Source organism: Lycium barbarum, chromosome 7 (assembly GCF_019175385.1).
Source record: "Lycium barbarum isolate Lr01 chromosome 7, ASM1917538v2, whole genome shotgun sequence".
Classification (NCBI taxonomy): domain Eukaryota; kingdom Viridiplantae; phylum Streptophyta; class Magnoliopsida; order Solanales; family Solanaceae; genus Lycium; species Lycium barbarum.
The window spans coordinates 132517628-132534845 of NC_083343.1; the positions used below are offsets into that span (position 1 = coordinate 132517628).

Sequence of the window (17218 nt, forward strand, 5' to 3'; positions counted from 1 at the left end):
GACAAAAATGACATTTGAATGAATACAAAATAAAAGTATGAGCTCCCACGTGTATTAGTGAAAAAATCCAAAAAGAAAACAAGAGGAACAATTAGTGATTTGTCCATTTCAAATAATTTATGGTCGGCTATTAAAATTCTACCATAGTCCATTTAATTTACATGGCTCAAAATCTATTATTTGTACTAATTTAGTGTATGTTTAACACATATATAAGATTTGAGTTATAGTTCGAATGAACCCATACATATTTATTATCCTATGCCCGCTGATGTCGGCTATATGAATGCTCATTGATATGTCGTGTCCATTTAAGCTCTTCTCAAAGTACTATAACTTCTTTGTAACAATAATTATGTCTCAATTCCAAGTTCCCAAATCAAATTAAGATTGATTAAATGAATTCTCACCGATCATGTTTCTCTCTATTCATAAGCATTTGGAAAAAACGAAAGTAGCAACAATTTAAAATAAAATAAAAAAGGAGGAAAGGATGTAAAAGAAAAGATGATAGTAGTACTTTTGTATTTAGTTTCTCAATTAGTGTCTAGTGCCTTCTTTGGGGCTGACTAATTTAGAGTCGCGTCGCATAAGATTCATTAATCAAACTTGAGACCTCAGATTAAATGTGAGAAGATCTTATCCATCGATCCCACCAGTATTACTACTTATATAAGCTTGAAAATTCCAAATCTTTTACTTTCTAGCTAAAGGAAAGAAGCTATTACTTTACTTGAATATTAGAAATGTGGAGGCAACATAATTACACTTGGAATAGCTTAAATTGCTAAAAAGCAAAGTGAAGAAAGCCACTAGTCTTCGAAAATTCATGCAAATGCCTCCACCTTTTATTCTTCATATGACCCCCAATTCTTAGATCACACCAAAAAAATAAAAATAAAGAACAAGAAAAAAATAAGAGAAATATTTTTCATCATGGGATCTGATGATGAGGTTCTTGAGAAAAATTACGTTAAAAAACAAAGCATGAAGAGAGTTTCATTGAGAAATTCAATTCAATATGTGCTTGAAAAACAGAGATTTGTATGTCTTTTGATTGGAATTGCTATGTCAGTTGTTATTTTCTCCGTGGTTTCTGTTTCTTCTCCAATATTAAGTTCCAATTTTGAGACGATTAATATTCAAGACACAAATACAATTGTGTCCAATCCGATTCCTCGAAGAATTGCGTACGAGTTGGTTGATGAAGCCGACCACATTAATGCAGGTACTTTGATTGTGATTTTATTATATGTATGTATGTATTCTAACTTTTTCGTATGTATATATAGTTTTAGCCAAAACTAATATGTTTATTTAAATCCTTGCACTTGTTACCTAAATTTTAAATCTTGAACTTATTGTTTTATTCTTAAATGGCAAATCGTGAATGTTCCAGAGAAAATCCTTGCAGTTTTCTTCCTCATCCTCTTACAATTATGTATGATGATCTTCTACTTTTGTGTTTGACATGAACCTTTTCATTTTGGTTAATACTAAAGATATATATGTTATCATAGGAAGAGTCGATTTTAGCAAAGCTAAGTTCACTTATAAGGTTCTTAGGCACTAATAAACGCATTCCACTAATGAAATTACTATGAGATACAGAATGTTTCTAGTTTGAAAGGATCTGTCTTAAAGACAAATTTCTCGAGTAATATTAGAATATAACGGACTTAAATATAGAGTAAATTTAGGTAACCAATCTTTAACTATTTAGTTTGGAATTAAGACGTAGTTGATTGAATGATACAAGAAATAAATACAAAATACTTTTTGCCATTGAAATTCGCATTTTCTTGCATAATCTTTATTTATTTGTTGCAGGTGGAAAGGTTCCATTGGGATTGAAGAACAAGAATAAGAGAATATTAGTAACAGGAGGAGCTGGATTTGTTGGGAGTCATTTAGTGGATCGATTAATAGCAAGAGGAGATAGTGTTATTGTTGTTGATAATTTTTTTACAGGTAAAAAAGAGAATTTGCTGCACCATTTCAAGAACCCAAGGTTTGAACTCATTCGACACGACGTTGTTGAGCCAATTTTGTTAGAAGTTGATCAGATTTATCATTTGGCCTGCCCTGCTTCTCCTGTTCATTACAAGTATAATCCAGTCAAAACCATCATATCCTTTTCATATTCTTTGAAATTTTGTCATTTATGTTTTTGGCAATAATTAGAGATAGTTGAGTAATATGTTTCTAATTGAGAAGGGAGCCTCGGAGCAACGGTAAAGTTATTCTCGTGTAATTTACAGGTCGGTAGATACTTATCCACACTCGGTGTTTATACCAAACTAGTGTAATTTACTCTAGTTAAGTAATTTAATGAGTAAATATATACATTTACTAACCATGGTTATGTAATATTGTTATATATTCATACACATGGCATGCATCCATTCGTTCAATGTAAACACCCGGTGCGGATAAGTATTTACCTTTACGGGTCAGGGGTTTGAGATCACTGATGTTTACCATCAAGGTAGGTTTCCTATATTAGTGCGGCTCTTCCATGAACCTTGCGTGAACGCGAGATGCTTCGTGCACCGTGCTTTTTAAATTGAGATTTGTATCTAACTTAGTATATATAGCTTTTTATACTATAAGCATGTTTTAACTTATTGCAGTAGAAAACTTATCCCTTTTTTAAGGTTACATACTAAAACCACTTTTTATAGAATGTTACACGTAATTATCTTTGTTGACCTAGTAGTAAAAAAATTATTTTACAGTAAATATACAAAAGTTGAACTCTTGAAAATTTATTTCTGAACCCCTTTTTTCACCATATATGCCTTGAATCAAGTGTATGTATGACATAATATACAAATGTTTTGATTTTCAAGCTTGATCATACATTGTAGAAAAGTATGATGTTAAGCACGAAGTATCATTGCATCTTTTTGACAGTGGATGTAAATTATATAAATTTATAATTTATTATGTATGTAAATCATGTTTGTTCTTTTGGATTTATTTTTGGGAAGATTCCGTGACTTTGAAATGGATAGATATCACAAAACAAATGTAATGGGAACATTGAACATGTTGGGGCTAGCAAAAAGAGTGGGAGCTAGATTTCTTCTTACTAGCACTAGTGAAGTGTATGGTGATCCATTGCAGCATCCTCAGGCTGAGACTTATTGGGGCAATGTTAACCCCATTGGTAAGTCAATTCATTTTACTTTTAATTTTAATTGTGGATTTACATTATGTACATTGTTAGCCTAAATAATTTTTAGCTATCAGCATATTTTAACATGTTGTAGAGGATTCTAGATTCTAGATTAATGTTTATTATTAAGACGTATGTGTAATCACCTAATAAGCAGTGGCTGAGCCATATATGCCAAAGGGGATTCATCGACCTTTTTTACTATGTATGTTACTGATTTTTCTTTTCTAATGTATATATGTTAATCATTAAATCCCCTACATAAAACATAACATTATTGTTTAATTACTTGATGTAATTTCTGTCTCCGCCACGATTAATAAGTAATGTGATTATGTAAGTATGTTTTGTATCGTCAGTGTGTAAGACTTAAACTTAATTAATTATTGTGTTTTTTATGCAGGTGTTCGCAGTTGTTACGATGAAGGAAAACGTACAGCTGAAACTTTGGCCATGGACTACCATAGAGGACTTAACATTGAGGTTCATTTTCTACTTGAAATCTAATAATTTTATGCAATACTATTCTATTTTTCTAAGTTGGAAACATCTGCATATGTTAAAGGGAAATTGGTCAATTTTTTATTTTTTTTTGGTTAACTATGTATGTATTCTTTGATACTTCATCCTTGACTAGTTTTTTGTCTAATATTACTCGTGCTATTAGGAAAAATCTCGGTTTTTCCTTGATTACTAATTGAGTTTCAATATGAGGGTAATCTTATGCTGTCATCAAAAGTTAAGGGGGTAAATTTGGATCTTTTTCTCGAAGAATTTGGACACGTGAAGTTCACTCACTTTATGCTACAACATTGTTAATGACAAGGGCAAATACGAGACGATTTGCTAAAAGCAACGGTATGAATGAACCAAAAAGTGTAGTAGAGGACAAATTGAGCAATTTCGGATAGTTGTGCAAAATTTGGAACTTTTTCCTATGTTAAATAGAAGCACATTCCCTACAACAACAACATACCCAGTGTATTCCCACATGGTGGGGGTCTGGGGCGAAACACATTCCCTATGTTAAATTATTTCTTTTTGCTGAAAGTGTAGTTGATTTAAGGAAATTTGTTTTTGCAGGTTAGAATTGCTAGGATTTTCAACACATATGGACCACGTATGTGCATAGATGATGGTCGTGTTGTTAGCAATTTCGTTGCACAGGTTTGTGTTATATTATCAACGTTTTTTAAAAAAAAAAAAAAAAAAAAAAAGTCCAGTAGTGTATTCTTTGCATTTGATTGATTAAAATAAATATTTACTACTTTAATTTCATTTGAATATAAAAATTAAATATGTAGGCCCTGAGAAAGGAGCCAATGACAGTTTATGGAGATGGAAAACAAACCAGGAGCTTTCAGTATGTCTCTGATTTGGTAAATCTTTTATTTCCTCTTCACTTGTTCAGCTCGGTAAAAAAACTTTAAAAAAATGCAGTAGTTATTTAAAATAAATAAATGACCTTTAATGTTTATTTATCAGAGAAATTTTTATGTGATTAATTGTTGTAATTAACAGGTAGAAGGTTTGATGAGGTTGATGGAAGGAGATCATGTGGGTCCTTTCAATCTTGGGAACCCTGGTGAATTCACAATGCTTGAACTAGCTAAGGTAATTATGAAAAAATGACTGTAAGTAATATTTAATAATGAGCAGGTAATTATATTGCATCCAATGATTAAATCTTAATACTAAATGTCAACCCAAATTAATCCTATACTACTCGAACTTTACAAAAATGATGTCGCATTTGTGTCTAATCTTCTAAAAATACAATACTTTTGAAGAATATGACATGCATCTATTGACAATTTTAAAGAGTCCGAACAACATAAGGCAAATTTACTTTTTCATTTGCGTGTTCATCTTGTAAATTCTTGGCTCGTATTTCCAAGAATTTGGTAAAAATAAGTATAAATGTTTTTGATATTGTTAAATTGATTTGTTTTAATAAGCACAATAGCACACCAAAATATGAATCTTGATGTGGTCAAAATAAGTGTAGTTGTGAGTAGCGATCAAACCACCGGGAGTTGTGGTGGGATGAATAGACTCCTTCCATCATAATTAGAGGTATCAGTGAACCTTTTGAAGTTAGAATAGAAAAAGTTCTAATAGGGAATGCTTCTTCCTTTGATGAGGCTTTGGTTTTGAATTGGTATTTGAAATCAATTGGTCGGATCAATTCAGATTTGTGTCATGACCCATTTACAAGGGAAGCACTTCGTACAAAGAGTTACTACATAACATTTTCCAGACTCAAAATCAAGATATTTGACTAAGGGTAGATAGATCGCATCCATCCCACTGTATCTTGATATTTATTAGTAGCATTTTGTTTATTCTAGATACATAAATGATAGTAGTATAAAACTTGTGTTGGGCTAATGTATTTCAGGTTGTGCAAGAAACAATTGATCCAAATGCAAAGATAGAATTTAGGCCCAACACAGAAGATGATCCCCACAAGAGGAAGCCAGACATCACAAAAGCAAAACAACTTCTAGGATGGGAGCCAGCAGTTTCCCTCCGGCAAGGACTTCCGATGATGGTTGATGACTTCCGGCAGCGCATTTTCGGTGATGAAAAGCAAGATTCCAGCAGCCTATTGACCATATAATAATTACAGATTTTAATTTTCTCCACTCATTTTGAGCCATGAAAATGGTTAATGGGGAAAATGAAAATGAAAAATAAGAAGGGAGGTTCTTGATATTTAAAGAACCTTTTGAAGAATAGGAAGTTGTTTAGTTATAGTCATCCCTTTTTGTCTTTTTTTATTATTTATATTAAACTTCTTCCATAATAAGATCCTCTATTGAAAGAGGATAAATAGAATACAAAAGAATGTTTTTGGTGGACTAATTTATTGGATATAATGAAAAGTTTGGAAAGATTGTGGTCAAACTCTAATTTCATTAGTAAAGCAATTATAGATTGCTCTTGCGCTTTTGATAAAAAAAAAAACATGAGTATCTATAAAAGAATTTTGCACAATCATGCTTATATGTTGGATTAATTTCACGTATGGTCAACAAATTTTGCATATTATTGTAACAATAAAGTAAGAGAGATATTTTTTAATCTCATTAAAGCAATCGAACTTTACGTGCTATAACAGTAAAGAAAGTCTCACATAACTATTTCTTGTCATATTCAAATAACTGAACTATTTATGAATTGCTTAAATTTTACAAGTCCCGAAAGGTTAAATTTTCATGTCAAAAACTACAAATGACAGAAAATAAATAAATGTCGCAAGTATTTTAACTACCCATATTTTATAAGACAAAAGACATTTAAAAATTGTTCAAATTTCCACTTAAGCCTACAAGTTTTGCTTTTAACATACTACTGGATAACAAGGAAAGATGCAGAACCAACAAGACAATAGGTACCAAGTAAACATCAGGATTCAAACTATATTGCTTTTAACCACCAATCTATTTTCACATAGACACTTGAAGCTCTTCAATTTTTTCCCTTGGGCTTTAACATGCAGCAAACAGGGGAAGTTACTTGAAACAAGAATCAAACAAGAACTTTGATGTAGCATTCAAATCAAGGCCTTTTACCAAATTTTTCCACTAAGGAAATTTGCTCCTTTTGCTGCTAACTCAGCTATTATGGAATCAAGTCATTAACCAGTGATCAGTGGAGACTTGAGGAGACAAAAAGAAGACTTGTTGATTATGCAAAGCCTTTTGGTCCAAGATTACAAATTGATGAGATGACAGTTGAATAATTAGCAAGTGAATTGAGGAGAATGAAGAAAGGGGGAAGAGGGAGTGAATGGTTGGTTTTTAACTGTATGTCTAAACTCCCACACATGAGGAAAAGAAGGTGCAGAATCCATGCCTTGGAGTTCCTAAAACTAGCTAAGGAATTGTTGTTGGCCAATTCTTCAACTCACGAAGGACTTCTCACTTTTTGGAGCTCCATCATTACTATGTGCTGTGTACAATAGAAATGGCATTACTAACAATTAAGCCAATGATTATAGAAGCAATGACGGAGGAAATCGATAGGATAGATGCGGAGATAGAGATGGACAGAGTTGTCAATTGTGGACATAGTCGTGAGTGCTGATAAAAAGATTTCACTTGCAGTTGTGGAGTACATGATGTTTTCTACAAGAAGTCTGAGATTTTTGGCCGCGTCCTTACAACATCAATCTGATGTTGTTAATGAGAGAATGAGAGGCATCCTCATTGACTGGATTACTGAGGCACACTACAAGTTTGAACTGATGCAGTCGAAGATCTTAGCTTGTATTTGAATGTGAATCTGATCAACGATATCTGGCAGTTGGATCAGTCAGTAGTTAGGGAAAAACATTCAGTTTATTGGAATAATTGTAATAGCTAGATATGCTTCTTGCCTGCAAGTATGAAGAGGATCTAATTATGATCTTTGGCAAGGCTTATACCAGAAAACAAATGCTTGAGATAGAAAAGAATACCTTTGCAGCTCTTAACAACACTGCAGGAGACTAATAAAGAGAATGTAGAACATGTGGGGACAAAGAATACCTTTGCAGCTCTTAGTAACACTGGGGAATGATTAGGTACATGAAGAAAATGGTGATAACATTAACATACAGGTGGAGGACACTGAAGTATGCTCTGAAATCCAAAGAAACCATGAAGAGGAGCTGGAGTTGAATACTGAAGTATACTCACAGGAAAAAGATAACAACCATAATAAAGAAAGAAATGACAACAGGAAGGATACAGGCCAGAGTTTACATGATCATTCCAAATCAGGTAAGAGTAAGACCAATACAAGTACAAGAAGCAGGGAAGGAAAGGTTGGACTTAAGGCATAAAAACAGAGATTTAGATGAAGAAACTCCTAGTCTAAATTTTCATAATGCAGCTGCAGATGGGGATTTGTCTCCAAGTCAGATAGAAAAGGCTAAATGAGCAGGGAAGCAGTAAAAAAACAGAACAAGGAGAACAGATATGATGCCTAGAAAGAATAGAAAAATGATGCAACTGCATGCTTTATTTGTTTATTTGGTTTCATGTACGTTGTGACAATATTGCTGGTATCTTGCAAAATCTAGTCTGAAGTTTTTTGCTTTCACAGGGAACACCCACATTCAACCGGAAAAAATGTCATAATCTCTAACTGATGCAATCATGAATCGTCATCTTTTCCACGAATCTAAATACTTCCTTCAAATAAAAAGGCCATAAAGGGAACCATTATCTTCTCTACGAAACTAAATACTTCCTTCCAATAAAAAAGCCAAAAAGGGAACCATTACACAATCAGACCTTGATGCTATTGGCAAATCAAGGTAGCAAAACACAACATATCGTGTGGTTAATTATCATTAAAAAATGTGGTTTATCCGCTATCTTATCAGATCTAGGATGACAAGAGTTGCAAGAAATCTCAATGAATATCTACAACATCTAAAATGCAACATAAAAATGCTTCATGAGAAACCAAGATACCATAACATTTGGTACACCACAAGGATAAGTCCAAAAAAATAGTAATTAGTTACATAGAGAAGTTAAAGTTTCATGACTGCATGAGCAGTTTATCAAAAACTCAACATAAGGCGACATCAACTACTTGAAGATAAACACACAATTAGTGGAGGCTCTTGGGCAACCTAATAATTTCATAGACATTTCACATAAATATAGGGACATGCAGTTGAATGAACATCTCTTGCACTTTATTCTCGTTGATATCACAAACTTCTCCAACATTGTTGCATTCTTTAACACAAATTCTGAAAATTTGAAAAGCATGTCAAACCCCTGTTCGAAATGATTATCATTCATCACACACACCCCGGAGGAGTTGACAATCTTAACATTCTTGAGGTTGGGAAACTCAAAGCTTGAAATCCAACTCTGCAAATCAATATTATCTCCTTCGGCCAGATATCTTCCCTCAAAGTTGCACCGGCACCTAAAAAACTGGAGATAGAGAATATAATCAAGATCAAATGAAGGTCAGTCTAATGGAAATTGCAGAAAAGGGAAGAAAAATGATTTCACCAGCATAAGTGTTAAGGTACAAATTTCAGAACCATCGATTCTTTATGGTACTTAGAAAACGATTTTGGCGGTTGTTCCTATGATAAAGATTAATGGCATAGGTAACTAAAGAAAAAAATGATCTAGCAACTATATTCTCTTTCTGATATTAAGGATATTAATTTTTCTGATTGTATTCCAATATTGAGGACATATTTGCATTCTCCCTGAGAAACAATTTAAAAATGAATAGATGTAAAAGAAGAGAAAAGTTCCAAGAAGTTACCGCCGGCATAGACATGTCTATGTTGAGCGTCTCAACATGAGGCGAGGCTCGCAAAATACCAGCTGCTCCATACAAACTAAATTGTTCTATATGCAACTCTAACGTTAGATATTTGCATTTAAGTTCTGGAATCGGCATCCCTTTGAGCTGCGACATGCACAGGACCTGCAACATGAGATTATAGTCGCTCAGCTGACTTTGTTGGTTCATTAACTAAAAATGTATACCCTGTTGTGATATTCTGATAAATTAAATTGAATATATTAAGGGATCAGAGTTGACAATTCAGAAGTTTGATGATTTATAGAGATATGCTGCTGGAATTTAGTAAATGGCTTCTTGATCAGACTAGTCTCTAGTGTCCGGGCTGGCAAAAGGACCAGCTGTTTTTCTTTTGTTTTTTCTCCAAAACTTCTAGAGCATTAAGTTCCTCGGTAATAATAATCAACTTCGTTACTTGTTAGTATGTATATCAGTCACAACTCACGAGCAACAACAACAACAACAACCCAGTGTAATCCCACAAGTGGGGTCTAGGGAGGGTGGGGTGTACGCAGACCTTTCCCCTACCTTTGTCAGGTAGAATGGTTGTTTCCGATAGACCCTCGGCTCAATAAAAGCGTGTTAAAAAACAGGTTTGAAAAATACAAGAGTAAAGAAGCTATCATGAAAATATCGAAGGGAAGGAAAATACTGACAACAAAAATAGTAGTGATAACTAAAGTAAATGAAACAACAGCAGTCAAAAATTGAAGAACGAGATGATGAAAGAGTTAAATACAAACCTCTGTGAACCAAGATCCGAGTGTCAGCTCAGTTACGCAACTCAACTTTTGAAGATTATCTTGGATGAGGGTAATAAAGCCTAGATGATAATCATGACAAGTGCCTTCCTCATCATCATCAGAAAGATAACGGGTTCTATCGAAGCACCTATTGGTGAAAGTAAGATTAGCATTGACCAAAGAAGATACATCTAGAAGCGTAAACTTGACATCTTGAAGATCTCCTGAAATTCCAAAATGTTGAAGATAAGGGGAAAAAAATTCCACGAGAGTATCTCCTTCATATTCATCCACACGAGGATCATTCAAATACAATCTCTTTAATTGTAAAGTATTAATTTCCAGCCGATCATAACAGTACAGCCCAGAAAGTTCCATAGTTTCCAATGCAGGGCAGCCTTCCAGTAACTTCACAATGTCTTTATCGGATAACCACATATCCTTCAGCTTTATGCTCTTTAGGGACTTCCACGATATGGGCATGCCAGAAGGAAATTCAAAACATGTAGTATCCAAAGTTATCAAAGACGAACAGGTGCAGAAATATTCAGGGATATCTGCAAAGTCATTTGACCGCAATACAACATCTTCCACTTTTCTTTCAACAGCAAAACTAAGCCATCGGTTAATTAGAGTAGTCTGGATACCAGCAGTGGAGTTCGAATTTTTTAATTTTGGAAGAAATGGAATGAGCTAATACATAGTCAACAAAGGATCTGAAATTTTCTTTTACACCTATCAGGAAAGTAGAACTATCACAATTAAAATTGAAGTTATAAACTGAAGTCCAAAGATACTGCCACCTTTTAGAGAGAATAGAGGTTTGGTATGCTTCGTCTGTTGGCAAAAGAGAGAGAATTTGAATGAGGAGTGAGTCCGGCAACTGACTGATACGATCGTCTAGGGTTTCACCAACTCTGATGATTGTCATCTTTTGTTTCTTCCACCATGGAGGACTTCTCAAACTACCTCTAAGGCCGTGACCTTTGTTGCCTGAAGCTGAAGCCATGGTTTTTGGTCCAAAAAGACTTGGAATTATGGTCAACAACAATAATTGCCTGTGGTGTCAAAGACAATAAGGGCTTTCATGGGTGCAACAACCGAGCAGTATAAGTTAGATCAACAAGAAATTGTTTAATCAGCAGCAACAGAAATGCTTTCTTTTAGTCAAACAACACCCCTGCTGCTTTGAATTAAACAAGAAATACTATATTTAAATACATCTCTACCAAACAAGTTTTAACATGCTGGTTCTTATCATGTCGAGATCTAACTACTAAAATATGAACTTCTGTAACTACATGTAAATCCCCAACAACATAAGAAGTAGAAACCAAATTCATTATTGTAAATCCGTCCACATAAAAGTTCTATCTCATTATATTGAAGAGTTGAATTTCTTCCTCGACAATACCATTAATAGAAAAATTTATTAACGCATCTGCTCTTTTCTGACTTGTAATGGCTAGAAATATAGAATCTGCTCACACTAACAGAACTCCTAGGTCCTCAATTGTGGGAACAAATTGCAAACACGTTCTCTCAAAACTAATTATCAAAACTGCACACATAGTTCTAAAAATGGTGAAATCAAAACAGGGCTAGTAGTGTTCATTTCATTGACTTACCTAAAAAGAAAAATAAATTCCTAGACATAAAGAACCTCAAAACAGGGCTAGTAGTCTTTACTTCTTCTTTGTTTTGCCTTTTCAAATCCCGACTTTGCTGTTAGAATCTTCTCATCCTCACCACACATAGCTAGAGATCAATCAATCAACTAAGCTCGATCCCAATACAAAATAAATCTTCTTGTTCGTTCTTTAATTGTCACTTGGACAACACCCTCTCGCCTAACTAAATAATACTACAAAAACATTTCATAAATATTCGGCTCTTTGGCCCATTTTGTAAAATCATATCATTCGGCTCCTTGGACCATAAGGAGGATCTTTAACTTTCAAGTCATATAGAATTTTTAGTGGAAACTTATAAAACCATATCTGAACATTTAAGGAATCAAATATCGTAATTCAATAGATATGAAAACTAAGGAAAACTCATAAAATCATGAGTGAATCAGTAAAGAATCAAACATATCGTAATTCAACAGATATGAAAGCATAAAAATGATCATAAGCCTTCAAAGTAACGGATTGGGAAAGACATGATCAGTACTTTAGACGAGAAGGTCAACTCAACGTAGCTCAATTTTGTCCCTTAAGTTTACTACAATGTTCAATCACCCTTACGACTTCAATCTACAACAATATACGTCAAATAGGACCAATCTTAGTATGAATGTTCATGTTTTGGTCACCTAGAACATCTACAGTGCATCATTCTCTACATCTTTCATTATTGATGTTCATTCACCCCACAACCCTTCTTCTTGCCAACAAATGGTACTGCAAATGTGTTTGGATATTTAACAACCTCCTCCAACTACTACATGCCCAAGGGGTGGCAAAATCAGCCCATAGAAACATGAGCACCGCCCAAATTTGGGCTGATTATTGACCCGCCCATTTCAGCCCATAAAAAGTTGGACTGATATGCGGCCCAAATTAACCCATGAGAAATTTTGTCAAAATTTTCGCAAAAAGACATTTTTTTATTTGATATGTTACATATAGCCATAAATTTGAGCCGAGAAACTATCGGAAATACTCTCTACACCGCAAAGATAGAGGTAAGGTCTGCGTACATCCTACCCTCTCCAGACCCCACTTGTTGGATTACACTGGGTATGTTATTGTTCTTGTTATATATAGCCATAATAAGAAAGAAAATAGTTTTATTAGGTACTAAAAACTTATAAAAGAACAAACAAAGAAATAAAAACTTAGTAAGAATTGGGCGGGTTGGGTTGTGACCCGCTTTTTAGCCCATTTCAACCCATGTAACTTCTGGGCAGGTCAATAACTTGTCCATTTATTAAATTAGCACATTTTGACCCGCCCAAATTCAGTACAACTCGTCCATTTGACCCCCTCAATGCCTAACAATTGACTCCCAAGCAACAATTTCGCTTTTAAACCGTTTCTTCATTCTCTACAATGATCATCAACTAGTGGTTAATAACTTAAAGCTTTCAATCACCATCCCGTAAGACCTCCTCCCTCCGTCCCAATTTAAATGTCTCACTTTCCCTTTTGGTATGTCCAAAAAAAGAGTGTCTCTCGCTATATATTTATTAAGTTGACAATTTAAACATCCTAAATGACAAGATTCTAAGGAAACTCTGTGTCAGTCAAATTAAGACACTTAAATTGGTACAGAGGGAGTAAACCTAAATAATAGTTTAGAAGTGTAGACTCACCTCTTGGAAAAACCCTTGCAAAATACTTCACTTGAACCCTTGAGAAAATTCTTGAAAATCTAGGCATTCCATGAGTAGAAAATGTTAGTAATAGTGTTAAAATGATAGCAGAATGTTATAGTAAAATGCTTTTGGAGTATAAAGCTTTTTCCATCTTATAAGCTAACTTTTTTTTTTTTTTCTTATAAGCTGTTTAAACAATTTATAAGTTGTTTTGGATAAGCTAAATCAAACTGGCCCAATTAATTTTTTAGATTTATTTTAAACATAAAATGACTTTAACTGGCCAATCAACCAATCAAAAAAGTTAAAAACAGCTTATAAGCAACTTATAAGCTAAACGGGCTCTTAGTTAGCAAACTCACACATAGCTAGAGTACTGTTTAGAGGATGTTGGGATTGACTTATTTTTAGTGCTTTTTTTTTTTGTCAAAATAGCTTTTAAGCTAAAATAAGCTATTGATAAAGATAAAAAGCGCTTCTAAACATTTATTTTTAGGTCAAAATACATACAAAAAAGACTTAACTTATAAGTTGTTTTAAAAAAGTCAATCCAAATGTCCTCTTAGTTAGCATAATGTTATGAAATTATTTTACATTATGGGCTTTTTCGTTTTTCTTTCATTATTCTTTTTTTTTTTTCATTTTACCTGATAAAATAAATCTTCTTGTTTTCTAGCTTCTTGCTTCTGCTGCGCTTTGTGGGTTGATCAAGAAAATAAAGTGAAGAACAGGAAAATGACAGAGAAAGAGAGAGTAAAAAGGTTGTGTGATTTTGCTTTGTCTGTATTTGTTAACATTGAGAAATTGAGGGACCCTTTAGAAAATTAATTTTAGTGTTAAAAGTTGATAAAATGACATAAATAGTCCCTTAATTTTGAGGCTAGGTTCTAAATAGTCCCTCATAACTATATATGCACTTTAACATTTTTGGTTCTTTAAGTTTGTCATAAGTTAACAAAAATGAGCCCTTAATTATGAGGGTAGGTTAAAAATTAATTATGAGGGTAGGTTAAAAATAATCTCTTAAATATGCAATTAGTAGTTTTGGTCTTTTATTTTCGTCAAAAGTTAACACTTTTAGTCTCTGGTAAAATATTAATTGAACTTTGTTTGTTATATTTAACGGGAACTATGGAAAAAAAATAGCGAGACCTCACATTTAGAGGTACACACTACAAATAGAGGATCAAATATCTCGAGACAAAACCGACGGACGTCCGTCGATTATAATGCAAAGCTGAGGAAAAACAAACAAACTTAATAATGTCAGAAAATAATGCCTTGAAACACAATAATAGATTCCTTAAAACCGAGGGAGTCATCAGCTAGGTTAAAAAGATATTAAATATAAGGAAACAATGTTAAAATAATAAGTAAAACGTTTTCATGGTAATATAATTGAAACAGGAGATAGTCGTCAAAAGGGATACATAAACTCCAAATATACCCCCGTCACTGAGCAACTATATATTTGAAAGACAAAAATATGACACGCAGTTCGAAATGAAATAAAAGACTGCAAAGAGAGATAAAATTGATGTTACTCCACAAGGGAAGCACTTCGTACAAATAGCTACTACATAACATTTTCGGGCACGAAATCAAATCTCATCCATCCCACTGTAACTATGCTTAATTAAAAATATGCGTAATTGATTCAAATTTGAAGAGTTATTTATAAAATATACTTGAGCCCATTACTAAAACTAAACCCCACTAATTTTGCTAAGGTTCATTCTAGCTAAGGAAATAAACAAAGTAAAGTATTAGTTGCACAAATACAAATCAAATGCATAAGTGAAATAAAAGAGCAAATGATATTAAATGGGCCCAGCCCATTTTAGGACTACTGATCTACTGCTGTTGGGCTTTTAGCCCGGTAATTTCTTTATATGGACTACTACGGTTGTTCCTCTCTATTGGGCTTTGGCCCAGAATTTTTTGTTTTCTATTTTCTTTGTTGCGGACAGAACTGATGGGGATGACCCGAGAAGATTGCGTTGGACACCGAATGCGGAAGAAGAACGAGTCCCTCAGACTCGTATGCGATGGTCATGCATAAAATGAAAGAAAAAGGATTAGAATATAATCAACGGAAAAGGGCCAAAATTACCCCTGAACTTTGGAAAATAGTTCATCCATACCCTTCGTTATACTTTAGGGCCAATTATACCCTTACCATTATACTATAGGGTCAATTATACCCTTATGTCTAACAGCAGCCACGTGGCATCATCTCAGCCCTTCAAAATTATTTTCCCCTCAAATAATTTTTTACCCACTAAAATAACCCAACTCGACCAGAATTTTTTCTTTTCCAGCCAAACTGATACGGGCCCAACCCAATACCCCTTGGCTAGAAAGAAAAAAAAAATCGGGTCGGGTTGAGTTATTTTAGTGGGTAAAAAATTATTTGAGGGGAAAATAATTTTGAAGGGCTGGGATGATGCCACGCGGCAGCTGTTAGACATAAGGGTATAATTGACCCCATAGTATAACGTTAAGGGTATAATTGGCCCTAAAGTATAACGAAGGGTATGAATGAACTATTTCCCAAAGTTCAGGGGTAATTTTGGCCCTTTTCCGTATAATCAATGAATAAGATCAAACATGTAAAATATACACTCAAAACAGATCAGTAAATTGTGTATATTCTGTGTATATTTTAAGTATACCTCATGTATACACACTCATAAGGATGTATAAAAGGTCAATATTGGAAAGCTTTTGCCCCCGTCTTCCCGATGTTGCACAAGTTCCAAGGGATTTCATGAATCTCAGGCATGGCTAACACCGAGGAGGGTTCAAGCTTGATTCGTAATGATCAATCTAACCTCCCTATTAACGTATTTTCATGAATATACTTCAAAATGCACAGGTATATCACCTCGCTACCTTAACAAAGTTGAAACACTTATAAGTATGTTGAAGACATTCCAAACAATCGACCATACAACAGCCAATAAGAAGCACAGAATCAGCTCACGTCTTGAAATATTTCAGCTAACTATGCTAACATTCACGAGATTCCCAACTGGACCTCATTCTCAAGTTCATAAATAGCAATTTCAACATGCATTGTTTATAAGATAAAAAATTATTCCATTCGACATATAAATGAAGTGGAGACTGCTTCCAGATTTCTTCTTTTAATCAAAACAGCCGAATCTGAAAATGCTTGAATAACTCCCGAAAAGAATACATCAAACTACGGAATCCCTTGACATAGACAGGTTTGAAGTATCTAAATATGTTTGAATGCATGAAGAGAGACAACCAAACAGACTCTCAACAAGCGAAACATAAGCCGAGCTCGAACAAAATATCAAAATAAAAGCAGAATTAGAATTGAAAAAAGGATAAAACAGGTTTGGTTCAACAGGCTACTTAATATTCATGTCAGCCCACTTCCAGGAGTTCAAATACCCAATTTGGAGCACAATAATGATTTTAAGGGACCTAGATAAAGTCATAAACAGAAAAGAAAAACACTCAACCACATTTAATTCATAGAAAAGGGTTCATGCCATCCTCAGATCTTTCAACCAAGTATTCAAACAGCGAATTCATTTTTTTTTTCTTAAAATAGGATAATGCAAGCATATACAAATACATGAAGGCACATACAAGCCGACGTTA

General features: G+C 33.9%; 1 protein-coding gene and 1 pseudogene across 1 annotated transcript; one reads left to right on the forward strand and one right to left on the reverse strand.

Annotated features, from left to right (window-relative positions):
- Window positions 1–625: 625 nt before the first annotated feature.
- Window positions 626–6179, forward strand: LOC132604525 (UDP-glucuronic acid decarboxylase 4-like). The gene is made up of 8 exons (XM_060318066.1): window positions 626–1228; window positions 1831–2129; window positions 3025–3172; window positions 3585–3664; window positions 4265–4348; window positions 4486–4560; window positions 4703–4795; window positions 5583–6179. The coding sequence occupies exons 1-8, from the start codon at window positions 937–939 to the stop codon at window positions 5802–5804; spliced, it is 1293 nt and encodes a 430-aa protein (XP_060174049.1). The 5' UTR covers window positions 626–936; the 3' UTR covers window positions 5805–6179.
- Window positions 6180–8608: 2429 nt separating this feature from the next.
- LOC132604526 (F-box/LRR-repeat protein At5g02910-like) lies at window positions 8609–13844 on the reverse strand (annotated as a pseudogene).
- Between the last annotated feature and the right edge of the window lie 3374 nt (window positions 13845–17218).